Raw genomic sequence first — 13,414 nt, forward strand, 5'->3', positions numbered from 1 at the left:
CGTTTAACCTGTTACCAATATTGACTCAATCTTCAGAACAACTCTGAGATAATTATTATCCCCATTTCACTGATGAAAAAACTGTGGTACAGAGAGGTTAAGTAATTTGCTTAAGGTCACACAGCTAGTGACAGAGCTGGGATTCAAATCAGGCTGACATCCCCAGGATTGATGCTCAGTACCTGTTTTTTCCCTGACTGCAGGTATGGTGGGGCCCCAGGAGACAGCACACGCACACAAAGGACGTGGGAGGCCTGGAGTATGACCAGTCATCTGAAGAAAGTCCCCAGGCAGGGAAAGGAGGGGAGAGGCCAAACCCACACTGCCCTTCCCTGCCCCGCACCTCCAGGCAATACAAGGCAGCCAGTGGACCATAAACCCTTTATTTCCAAACTATAAATAGACCTGCTCTCTGAGAAAAGATGCTCTCCAGGTGATGAGGCCCCAGATCCTCCATCTCCCATATCTAACTGCTCCGCAGTCCAAACCCAGTCCCCTTAGAAACCTGTTATGCCTCTGACATTGCCATTTTGGCGCTCAGAGCCTGGCAAGCAGCTGAGAACAGCCCACTCTCTTCCCCTGCTGTGAAGCCAGCACAGCTTGGACCCGCCTCCGGCCCTGTCTGAGGCTGGCCTGGTGCTCACCCCTGTTGGACCAGCTCCCTGCCTTGGTTCCACCGTGTGGTCATGTGTTCTCCGAGGCCCAATGCAGGAGACTCCTGCTCCACCGTTCCCTGGCAGCTGTGAGGGGCCATGTGGGTCCCAGAGCCGCTGACAGGTGTGAAGGCTGGGGAGCAACCTGTTTCCAAGTTGGTCCCCTGGCTGGTCATTGCTGCCCCTGGGCCACAAAGTACTCCTCCTCATTGTCCTCCTCATCTGGCTGGCTGGTCCGGAGTAGTAGCTCCAGGTCAGGGTTGGAGCCCAGCCCCTTCAAGGGCTTAGGGCCGCCATCACCTGGAGATAAAAGATAGCCCCATTACAGACCCAGTCTTTTTCCCCTGGCATGTGTGCTGAGTCACCCAGGGCTTCACCCACCCACCCCCTGGAGGTGACCCCTATGACTTGGGGGAATGGTGGTGGCAGAATCACCAGGCAAACTTCCTGACTTGAAGGGACAGCCAATGCAGAGGCAGCTGAACTGTACAGACAGCCACGAGACTGGAACTGCTCTGAGGAGTCAAGAGCCACCTGCCTCTTTCTGGCAGGGCTGGGTAGAGCAGAAATCAGTGGGGCAGAGTCACAGGAGAATGTTCTCAGGAGACAGGCCTCTGAAAGGGGAGATCTGGTTACCTCTGGAGTGCAGGGCTTTGAGGGCAATGTGCAGGGATATTCCCGAGAGGCAGAGGGCAAAGCCCAGCCAGTTCAGAAGGCTGATCTGATCGCCCAGCAGATGAGCTGCCAACAGCAAAGTGCAGACTTCCTGTGGGCAGAGAAGCAGGAAGGGGACGTGACCAGCCAGAGGAGGTGGAACCTTCATAAGGAGGGGGGAGGGCAGGGGCACCGGACACACCCAGAGGGTAGAGCCAGACCTGCCCAAACTCCTGGGCCCCGGCAGGCTGGCCTGCAAGGCAGTGGGGAACGCCTCCCCGAGCTCAGGGGACCAGGCCTGTCTGTAATGCTTTCCTCCCTTTGTGTTACTGGGATGCAGCCAGGGAGGTGCTTCTCACAGAAGTCTGTCAGGACTGAAAGAGGCAAACCAGATCCAGGCTGGGAGTGCAGGGAGTCAAGCCCACAGCCATGTCCACAGGGATGGACAGCTGCCCTTCCAGAAAGCAACTGTGTATGGAGAGCCCCCTGCTGCCATGGGAGAAATGCAGTCACACTGGGCTGCACAAGACACACACTGGTCAAGGAGCTCTTCACACATACTGGCTGCAAATGGGATGGGTCAGATGATTCTGAGGATGACAGCTTATGCCTCATCCTTTGGTTGGTAACCAGAAGACCCTCAGGGCAGACCTAAACTTCTGGTTTTCTGCACCACTGCTCTAGTATCACTGTTTGCCTGGTCCGTGGCCCCGAGCAGGGAGGAGGGAGAGATGGTGGGGGAGGAAAGGGGAGAAGTGATGGAATGAAAAGGCAAGGATGCTGCTAGTAAAGGCAGGCCTGGCAAACACAGTGCACTCATGATATAACCATTCCTTACTGTGCCCATGGCAGGCATTGCCAATCAATCACAGAACTCTTTACTGATGTCTGGCTGGGGGCTTCTCTACCACTGGCTCCAGGCCACTGCCAACGGACCAGAGTTAGCATTCCTGGTACAATGTAAATGCATCCCAGGCCTAGTGGAGTCAGACCTGGCTTTGAATCCCAGCCCGGCTACCTCCTAGCTGTGTATCCTAGGGTATGAGAAGCTCTTTACACCTGTTTCCCCATCTGTGAAGCAGGGATGCTCATCCCCACCTCACAGGGCTGTAGTGACGGAGGGAGTACAGGTAAGAGCACAGCACGCAGAACCCTGACTGGGCACTTCTGTCCCTTCTCTGCAGGGCTCTGGGATGCAGGAGCTGGGACACCCTGGGGGGGCTCCCCTCTAGGACAGGACTGGGGTCACCTCCAAGACTGTACCTTAAAAATGCCGGCAATGGAGAGAGTGAGGCTGGAGGTTCTGGAGACCAGAAGGAACTCAGAGAAGCCCAAACCAAAGGCGAGAATCCCGCCAAGGAAGAGGCTCCCAAGTACCCGCAAGAGTAGCCCCGTGTCCTGGAAACGGAAGATTTTCTCAGATGTGGACAAATGGAGACCTGAAAGCAACAGGGGGGAGTGGAAGGCCACGTCCTGGGTGTGCTCGCCCAGGAGCCTCACCCTGCCCCCCGCCTGCGTGCGGTCTGCGGCTGCTGCCGCGCACGCTCTCTGAGCACCTGCCACCTGGGGCTCTGAGCACGAGGATGGGAGGTGTCAGAGAATCCTGCGCAGATGGCCTGAGACTTAGGGAAACCAGGGAAGCAGTAATGGCTGTCAGAGAGCCCTGGGTCAATACAAGCCAGAGATGGTGATGAGGGGCTGCATCGCAGAGGAAATCGGGAGGAAGCACCTTGCTCCTTCACAGTGTGTACCGACCTGTCTGTGGGGGGAGGCGGGGAAGGTGACTTCACGTGGCTTTGGCAGCTGTGAAACCCAGTGGGCCAGGGAGATGGGGTAGCCCATTACATGAGGAGTGCCTATGCCCTGAGCCACTGGAGGAATCCCTTAAATTTCAGGTGGGCCACCTATAAACAGGGATGAAACTCTATCCTTATAAACCTCTATTTAATCTGGGTCTTGCTATTACATATCTGTGGGTTTCAGCTGAGACATGCCCCCTTTCTAGACCTGTTTCCTCGATGACAAAATAAAAGGGCTGGGATTAGACCAGACTGTATAATTTGATGAACAGCTCTCAGAAAGTAAACACACACACATACACATATATCAAGATATTACAAAACCATGGTCCCTTGTTCCAGAGACAACCACACGGGCATACCCACACCAAGTGTTGCTTAGACTTCAAAGGACTCTCAGCCCTTCAACACTGTCCATCTGAGAGAACAGTTCCTTGGGTCCCTCCCTGCAGGAAAGGCCCCCTGAAGGTGAGCCCCAACTAGGCACAACGGACACTTGCGCAAGTGGGAGGCTGGCTGAGTACTTTGAGATTTTTGGAGGGAAAGACCAAAGAAATGCAGCGTGATAGTCCCCCCGTCCCCGCCTCCATGGCAAACAGCCTCCTGATGTAGGACATCTCGTCTGGTGCTGGGCTCAGCAGTACTGCAAAGGCGTCGGCAAATTGAAGGGAATTCGGGGAAGAGCAACATAGTAATGAAGGCGCTTGGGGGATTAATTTACCAGAAAAGATTAAAGGAGCTAAATCCATGCAGCTTTGCTAAGTGATGACTACCAGGGGCTTTCGGATGAGGGTTTGCAGAGATGGGGAATGGTGTAAACACCCAGGAAGGGAGGGAGAGTGCAGCATTTGGTACAGGGGGCATAAGGAAGGGATGGCGAGAGATTTTGAAAAAGGTAAAAAAAAAGAGGCTGCAGAACATAAGTTTCCTGGACAACGGGGCTGCAGAATAATTTTCTCAGAGAGGTTTGAGACGCTTCACTGCTTGAAACTTAAATGGATGTGGGACAGAATTCTCTGTAATGACCCTGAGGACAGAAGGGACTCTGGGAGGAAGGATATACAGACAGGGGACAAAGATTAATTCCAGAACACTGGGGAAAGGGAGGTGGTGTTGCATCTCCGGCCTGGACAATTCTCCCTGCCTCGGCTCTTATGTGCCACCCACCCGACCCAGACCTCGGGGCCCCCAGCAGACCCCTGCCCAGAAGTGCACACTCCTCCCCACGTCTGAACCTACTCTCTGTCTCCTGGGATGCCTGTCCTCATCAGGCTGTCAAAATCACATTCATTCTCCAAAATGCATTGTCTGGGAAGCCTTGACTTGCTTTTTTACCCCCTCATCCTGAAACAATTCATGACCCTCTGTTCCTCCTAAGAGAAAGAAGGCGTAATGGTCAAGAGGAGGGACTCTGCTGGCTCCACATTTGGGGCTTGTTTCTGAGCTGTGGGACCTTGGGCAAGGCTATCTTTACTTCTCTCTGCCTCAGTTTCTTTCGCCTGCAAGATGGGGAGAGTAATAGTACTGCCACATGGGGTTTTGGGGAATATTAAAGGAACTAATGTTTAAAATGATCAAAATCAACTATACTTAAATTTTAAAAATAAAATAAATAAAATTTTAAAACATAAAAAATAGAAAATAAAATAAAATCATCAGAACAGCTCTGGTATACCTTTAGGGCTTGTCTGCATTCACCATCATTACCACCTGCTATGTTTTGCATATACCTTCTAGGTAGCATTTATCGTGCTGGATTCTAGCCATTTGGTTTAAGTGTCTGACCAGCCCCCAAACCAGGCACTGCCAGGGAAGGGACAGCATCTTTGATCTCCGTAACCTTGCAGCTATCACCGTGATGGGCTCAGAGCAGGGATGGGAGATCTGCTGCACCATGGTGGCCCTGCTGTGGATGACCCAACATACCTTCAAATATGGCAAAGAGCGGGAAGAGCCCCAGAAACATGAGTGGCTGCAGGTGGAACATGGTGTCAATGGGGTTCTGGAGCCCTGCAGAACGCGACATGGGTGAGCCATTGGGCCTGACCTGGCCTGGCCTGCCTCCACCCGGCCTGGTGCCCGGGCCCCTCTCTCACCGAGTTCCGCCTTCTGCAGGAGCATCTGCGTGAGGGTCCAGCGAATACCACCGATGAAAGAGGCACCCAGCACCAAGGCAAAGCCCTCGGCATTGAACTGCGTGGACTTGTAGGTAAACATGAAGAGGCCCCCGGCAATGAGGAGAACCACCAAGACCAGTGCCGCACGCTGGAAGGATGGGGAGCAGTTGCAATCAACTTGAGGGTCTCGAGTGCCTGGAGTTTGGGGGTCAGCAGCCATCTTGGTTTGCCCTGAGGCCAGACGCCCTTCTATCTGCCCTAATCCAGGGTCCTGGCCAGCTCCTTCCCAACGATGCACACGGCTGACATCCAGTTGGCATGTGCCCAACATCCTGAAATACTGCAGAGCTTTTCTACAGCTGTCCTGGGCCCCCATGTGGCTGTACCACAACCCCCCGGATCTAGCGAACAAAGGGCTCCTGCCCCACTGCAGGGAGCGTCCAGGACCCGCCGCTTGGGCCCTCGTCTTTGAACCCTCTCTCCTTTGGTCACCGCTCCTGCCACTCTGGTTTCTAAGTATTCTTAGTAGTGCCCTGTGTCTAGGTCCTTCCTCAGAGAGCTACTGCCGCCTGGGCTGGCCTTGTCTCCTCGGTCACACACAAGGACAAGCCACTGCTCAGGTTCCCCTTTTTATTCTTAGCATCTATGGGGGTAGGAGGGACACAAGGAAAGCCGGGGCCTCACCAACTCCTCCAGCTTGAAGATCAGAGAGAAGATCAGGATGAAGAGGATCGCCGAGGATTTGGTCATTGTGTACCTGGAAGGGAAAATTACTCACGATGAGCTGCTGGAGCCCGGGGCGCAGACCCACTGCCAAGAAAGGAGCCGGCAGCACCTTTCTGGAAAAGGCTGGGGGAGACCCCTGACTTTCCTGAGGGCAGCAGGGCAATCTGGATACAGACCACCAAAGAAAGGTGGCCTGAGTCCTCTCGGCTGACACGTGACTTTTAATCACAAGAAATCTCTGACTAAGAGGTCTCTGATTATCACCAGGGAGAAAAGGCTGCAGGTCCGACATTGAGCCTATGGCGTCCTACAACCTGCCTACCCCTCAGTGAGACCAGGATAAGGTGGGAAGAATGAAAGGAGGGGAGAAAAGAGAAGGCAGGGGCTGTGCTCTCTGAAGCACAAAGTCAGAGATAAGAAATAACTGTTCTGCCGGCCCCTGAGCAGCCGTGTGCACCACACACCCATCAGTGCCCTTTCTCCTTTGTCCTGTCGCCGGGCCGCCTGGCAAGGAGGCACACATCCCTTCCATGCCCGGGTTCCTGAAGAGGCTGGAGACTCCTGGGAGAGCTGCTGGGTGTCAGGGAGGAGTGGAGAGACAAGGGCTGGTCCCGGACAGTGGCTTGGTGGCTGGCCCGCCGCCGGGTACACAGCCAGCCAGCTGGACAGACAGTGAGAGCCGGAGCCTCAAAGGGAGGTGGCGGGGTGGGGTTGGTACTCACAGCGAGACGGTGATGTAGAGGAAGCTCCAGTTGGACAAGCCCACGTCAAGCGCTGTCGCCAGGGCTGTGGAGACAAGGGGTGCCCAGAGGACCCGCAGCCAATGATAAGAATACTGCCATGAGGCGCCTGAGTACCCCCCTTCTTTGGCCTCTTTGTCTTGGCTTCCTCTTTTTCTACCCAGCAACTGAAGGGTTAACTCCTGGCCCCCAAAAAGGTGGGTGGGGGCTGCTGCAGTCCCTTCTGACTGTGCTGTTCCCACTTGTTAAAAACACTTTGAACATCCCCCTGATGGAGGTATTAACCTCATCCTGCTGATCCCTTACTGGAAGCTCTTCAGAGTGGTTCCCATCTCCCGCGGGATAGACACACACTCCTCCCAGAGGACCTGGTCTGCCAGGATCTGACCCCAGAGGACTTCTCATTTCTTGCAACTCCACTTCCTCTCAACAACACAGAGTCCTCAGTATCCTGAGATGCTTTGCAGTTCCCTTTCAGACCCACCCACACACTGAACCTCCCCCAGGCAGGAATGCCTGCCCTCCCAGGATCCGCCAGACCCACTCCCCGCAAGGTCTCAGCCAACTCAGCCCTTGCTCTGGGAAACCCTCCCTGTGCATCCGCCCACGGGCTGTGGCTGGTTCCCTCCCTGGTGCTCCGTGGGCCCCCGGTGCCTGCCTGGCAGAACGCATGCAGGCACTACATGCTCTGCCCACTGCTGTCTCCAGGCCATAGTGCCTACTCAGTGTGTGTTCAAGGGTGAGGGGACTATAAGGCCACCGCTGTGCCAAAGCTTCTCTGGGTGTGCCTGGTGGGGTGGGGAGACAGGATGGCTAAGAGGCAGAAGTGGGGGTCAGGGAGGCAGGCAGAGGAGTGAGAGGGGAAGGGCCTGAGCTTCAAGCCACGAGGCTTCCTTTCTGAGGTTTCCATTCGTTCTGGACCTCTGGCTTTCCGAGCTTCCTCCGCCCACTCAGGCCCTCCCCTGGGCCGGCCAGTGGGCACATACCTGTTGGAGCGACCCTTCTGAGGTAGTCGGCCCAGCTCAGCACCACACGGGCCCTGTGGCTGGAGCACTGAACCAGGGCCCTGGACAGGGCAGAGAACAGGAAGATCACGGCCAGGTGCAGCATCGTCATGAACAGGGGGAAGTGGAAGCTCTGTACGGAGCCCAAAGCACAGAGGGCGCCTTTACAGCCTTGCCCGCGGGGTCTCGCCTCCCTCCTCGCCTCCCTCTGGTGGTGGCAGCGCTAATTCAGTAGTTCCTGGGGCTCTGCAGTGTACGTGAGGCCTTCCCCCACATTACATTCTCCCCAGTTTTGGAGGTCACACAGACAGCAGGGGGCAGAAGAGGGGGCAGTCATAGACTGGTGCAGTCGCCATCACTTTAACAGGACTGTGAGCTCCCTCCAGCCCAACCCCATGGCACATACCCAGGTAGGAGTTGAGGTGGACCCATATGACTGTGGCAACTATCAAAATACTGAACTACTTCACTGGCTGGCGAGCAGCTGCTGGCTTTGGGCTCAAATTCTCCAGCTATCCTCAGTGTCTCCCTTTTCCCAATTTCCCCTTTACCCAAATATTTAAGGAGAATCCCTGGCATGGCCCTGTCCCATCACTGGTGTGACAGGCTTTCAGTTAATTGAATTAGTTGAATCCAGGGCCTTCCTGCTGTTAAATATCGGGGTGGGGGGCGGGCACTGTAGCCTTGGCTGCAGCCACCTCCATCCAGCCCTGGCACCGTGAGGCCTCAGCCTTACCTTGGTCAGCCACTTGTTATAGAAGGTGATGCCAATGGAGAAGCAGTAGTAGAGAAGGACCAGCCCCAGAGTCAGCCCCGCCTTCCACACGAAGGCCAGGTCGAGGGCCCACCTCCCCATCCGGGGAAGCTGCAGCTTCCTGGCTCGGGTCAGCGGGGGCAGCACCTCTCCTGAAGACGGCCGGCAGGAAGAGCTGGAGGGCCGGGCCCACAGCTCTCAACGAGAAAGTCTCCTGGCCGGTACTTTCTCTGCCTCCATGATTCAGAACTGTCCACAGAGCCGCAGGCACCGTCCTCACCTGAGGGGCTGGTGGCCCGCGTTGACCCTCTCCATGATTAACCCCAGGTCTGAGGCTAGAAAGATGAAAAGGCAGTTCCGGTGGCTCAGGCAGGGGGAGGGCTACCTGACTCGCCCACCCCAGGCCTGCCCCGCAGGGAACAAGCAGACAGGACAGCAGGAAGGAGCCCGCTGGCATCCGGCCCCAACATATCCACTCCCCTGTCACCTCAAGTGGTTCTCCATGAATTTCCACCAAAGTGACCTTTTGAAAATGTAAATCTGATCATGTCAGATCAGACTGCAGCCCTTCAGGAGCATGCAGGGCTCTTATGATAAAGACCAAAACTCTTCCCGTAGCTAAGAAGGCCTGCTCGGCCCGGCCAGGCTCTCCGGCCTCAGTACCAGGTCTCCTGCCCTCATCCTGCCGGAAGGCTTTCCTTTCCCCAAACACACCGGGCTCCTTCCTGCTGCCAGACGGAACCAAACACTCCGCTTTGCCTTCATTCCCTCCTCAACTGGTCCTACTTATCTTCAGCTCAAACGTCACTTCCTTGGGGAGCACAGCCCCCTTGATGGGTCCCCTACTTTTCCTTCATCACACATGTGCAAAGCCTGATGATCTGCGTGCTGGCTGTATCCCCTGGGGGGCTGTGAGCTCCACACAGATGGGAGCCGCGGTATCTGTGTTAGTTTACATTCACCTGACACATGGAAAGTTCACCGTATGGATTGTTGGCTTGATGCAAGAGAAGGCACGTGATTTTCAGGGCACTGATCTGGCCTTGAAGACAATGAAAATAGACCAGAAAACTAATACATCCCGTGCCCTGGCCTCTAAAAACCACTCCCATAGAGGCGGTGCCTGCCTAGGGTCTTGCCAAAGGCAACCAGCACCACCACCCCTGGCCTCCCTATCAATCCAGCTGAGCCTAATGAGTGGGAGACCAGGCCACCCAGGTCCAGTGGTTTTCCCCAGCTGCTCCATCCGTGTGTCCCTCTTCCTCCATCTCCTCCTCTGAGACATTCTCACCCTGCTGAGATGCCACCTCCTTCTTCCTAGAACCATCTGATCAGATATACCCTAGCTCCCCCACCCCTAGCCCTTCCTGAAGGGAGAAATTCCATTCAGCTCTGTACTCTGGAATCTGGCTTATCGTCTCCCCTCCCCGAAAGCGAACTCAGAGCTGGCACAAGGCTTTGCCCGAAGGACACCCTAGGCTGTGGTTCTCTTCAGGGGAACTCTGGAAACCCGTGGTATTTTGGGAGCACTCTAGCTTTTAGTGAGTGGAGACTATGGGGGAACCACCTACGTAACCAAGAATTGTTCTGTAACCTGCGTAACTTTGACATTCAGGCAGGTAGAAGATCTATTTATAATTCCCCAAACCTAGATCCCAACTCTGTTTCGCATGGAACACGGAGCAAATTTTCCATGGTTCTACCATGCACTAAAATGTCCAAGAATGCATTTGCCACAGACACTGACAGGAGATGGAACAGTTTTTGATAAGACAGAACGACGAGTTCCCAGCTGGGAAAAACGGTATCATCTAACAGCAGTGGCACACGTGGTACTCAAGCTGTCACACAACACGGCTGCAGCAGTCTGCACCATGGCTTTCACGTTCTAGAAAGTTCTACAGAGAGGTGAAAGCAGGGACTGCTTCAATGCAGCTTCCAGTGCCCAGGAACTTACATACTGAGTTAATAATTTTATTTTATTGTCAATTGCTTTCCTTTTATTTCTCTTTTATATTATAGTTAGAGCAAATGCAATTAAAAAAATTCATGTGTAGGATATTTTTATTAACCATAAGTTTCATTTGAGGATAATAAGGGGGGTTGTTAATGAAATATTTGTCTTGAAAAAGAGGGTGTTGTATCCAGTGGGTTGAAGACGCCGGTGCTAGGTCACCCTCTGCGGTCCCATTCCTTGAAATGTAAGCTTGTATCTCCCCAGCGTGTATCCCTCCTTCTGAACCCCCAGTCAACTCCAGAAGAACATCCAACTGCCTCCTTGTAATTTTTGCTTGGATGGCTAACATCAAGCATCTCATACATAGCCTGTCCAGGACTCCCGTTTTCCAGAAGTCATCCACCCTCTGTCCAAACCTGCTCCTCTTCCCACCTCAGCCAGGGGCCCCCTCACCTGGTTGCTCAGGCCAGAAATCTTGTTCTCATCCTTGACTCAGCCCACATTCAATCAACAGACAACTATCAGCTCTATCTTAAAAGAATATTCCAAATAGAGTCCCATCTCCTGACCTCCACCACTACCATCCAAGTCACCATGCTCTCTCTCCTTCACAATGCATTAGCCTCCTCTATGGTCCTCCCTGCTTCTGCCTACACCTCCCACAATCAGACTCCTGCTCACAAAGCTGAAGAGTGGAGCATGCGGGCACCAAATCCACATCTAACAGAACTCCAGGCCCATCCATGCTCTTTCCTCTATACCATTGTTTCCCAACTTTGGCATTATTGACATTTGGGACCAGATAATTCTTTGTTGGGAAGGGGCCTTCCAGGGATGTTTAGCAGCATCCCTGGTCTCTACCCAGTAGATGCTTGTAGCATCCCTTCCCTCTCATCCCAAGTGCTGACCACCAAAAATGTCTCCATATCTTGCCAACTGTCACCTGGGGGGCAAAATGCTCCCTGTTGAGACCAATTGCTTGCATCCCACAGACAAGCACAGGGGCATGCTGGCACTAAAAGAGTTTTCCCCTGGCACTTTCTCCCCAAGGTTCCAAGTCAGGGCAGTCTGCACCCTTCTATGAATGGACTTTTCATTTTCTGGCTTCTGGTGCAGTTCGTACTCCAACACTGCAAAGCCCTCCTTCCACTGTTTAAACCCTGCCCTTCCTATAACAACCCAGTCTAGGTCCCCCACTTGCAGGAAGTCCCCATGACTATCCAGCCTACAGGGAGCACCTTCTCAAAGTTAACAAGTCTCCTAACTGGTGTCCCTGCTTCCTCTTACCCTCTTACAGCCTGGAGCCCACAATTCAGCCAGAGAGATGGCTTGAGCCCAGAAAGCAAACCAGGCCCTCACAGCACTAATCCCAACCTAGCAGGCGTGAGATGTAGGCCTCCCACCCTCTGGCCTTTGCCCACATCTGCAACCTCACTCTCCCCTCCCTTCCCTGCCACGCTGGCCGCTGGCCCCTGGCCCCTTGTCCAACACACCAAGTCTGTTTCCCTCTTTGCATTTGCTGTCCCCTCTGCCCAGAACACTCTTCCACAGACCTATGCTCGGCTAAATCTCCTGGGCCACCCCCTCCCACCCCAGTACTCGTGGCACCTCCCACTACGTGTCGTTTCCTTGTTTGCACACGTGTTTACTGCCCGTTCCAATTCCCACCCCACCGCGAGATGCGGCCCCTGCAAGCGCAGGGCCAGCAGGTCGGTGTGATGCCTGCCTGGGCCACGTCGCGGGTGCTCAGGAAATGCCAAGGAGAGCGCGCGCGGAGGCCCGGGCCCTCCACGGCGGGGAGACCAAGGCCCGGGAGGGGCAAGACCCGGGTAGGCCCCAAGCCGCGGCGCGCGTTGCCGGGCCGGGACCCCACTCCCCGCCCCTCCCCAGTTCCCTCCCGGACCCCGGGAGCGCGCGGAAGGCCTGCCGCGCCCTCACTCACCTCAGCCGTGGGCGTTACGGGCCGGGATCCTCCTGCCGGAAGTGCGAGCGCGAGCTCCGCCGTCGGGGGTGGGCACTTCTGCCGGAAGCTGCTGGGGGCGGGGCGGGGGCGTTGTCAGGGGCGGGGCCGGGGCGGGACCCACCGCCCTGGGCGGTCCGCCGCTGTCCCGCGCCGCGCACCGTCCTCCCCGCCCCGGGAGACACTGGAGACTGGTGCGGAGCACCCCTGCGTGCTGTGGTTTTTGTACCTCTTGCGCTCAACCACAGCCTCGGCCTGGAGCCCTGGTGCCTGCAGCAGAACCCTGCGCACTGCGGGCAGCCAGAAAACAGTCGCCTACTACTGTTGAACTAATTATTTACCTTTTTCCAACCCAGTGCTGGGCAACCATGGAAACACCAAGATAGATCTCTCCTGGTCTTTGTCTTCTGGGACCTCAAGCCAGCTGGGGAGTGATGTCAGGGGCATTAAATTTTAGGACTTGGAAGATCCATGGGAGGTGGTAAATATAGACATTTGTGAAACATTTTGTGTGCCTGAAACTTTATAAAAATTATCTCAATTTCAATAAACTGGGGGGAGGGCATCCCAGGCAGGAAATAAGGAGACGAGAAGGTTGGAGCCTGGCTTGGAGTCCACTTGTTTATAAAGAGTTAACAAAAACCATGGTTGGAAAAGTAGCCAAGGGGCAGGTTTCAGTGGTCCCCAAAATGCCAGCTTGAGTTAAGATCTTACTCATCTTGCAGGATGAATTAAGAGGTAGAGCATGCGGGGGGGGGGGGGTAGGCATCTGGAGGCCAGGCAGCCTAGGGTTGCAGATTGAGGCCCAGTCTGGGGAATTTTTCCCCTCCCTCTCCAGCCCCTCCTGGATCTGTGGCTCTAAGACTAGCTGCAAACAGGAGTCCTTGCAAATGACTCAGCTGGGCTCCCTGGCTTCTCTGAACGGAAGGCTCAAGGCTCAAGGCCAGAGTGTAAGCAGTTCATTATGCAAACCGCTGCTGCCCCGCCTCCGCCAGCTGGCATCATGGGGGTATTTGTTCTCTTGGTACTTAACAACACCTACGATGGCAC

The 13,414-nt window shown here is 54.9% G+C and overlaps 1 protein-coding gene across 1 annotated transcript; it reads right to left on the reverse strand.

Moving 5' to 3' along the window:
- Positions 1–364: 364 nt before the first annotated feature.
- SLC35H1 (solute carrier family 35 member H1) lies at positions 365–12,434 on the reverse strand. The gene is made up of 10 exons (XM_006202467.4): positions 12,347–12,434; positions 8,430–8,782; positions 7,676–7,826; positions 6,672–6,735; positions 5,908–5,980; positions 5,203–5,371; positions 5,033–5,116; positions 2,571–2,746; positions 1,290–1,419; positions 365–953 (listed from the first exon to the last, which is right to left on the reverse strand). Exons 2-10 carry the CDS (start codon positions 8,547–8,549, stop codon positions 826–828), a joined length of 1,095 nt encoding a protein of 364 aa, XP_006202529.1. The 5' UTR covers positions 8,550–8,782; positions 12,347–12,434; the 3' UTR covers positions 365–825.
- Between the last annotated feature and the right edge of the window lie 980 nt (positions 12,435–13,414).

Source organism: Vicugna pacos, chromosome 19, assembly GCF_048564905.1.
Source record: "Vicugna pacos chromosome 19, VicPac4, whole genome shotgun sequence".
Classification (NCBI taxonomy): Eukaryota; Metazoa; Chordata; class Mammalia; order Artiodactyla; family Camelidae; genus Vicugna; species Vicugna pacos.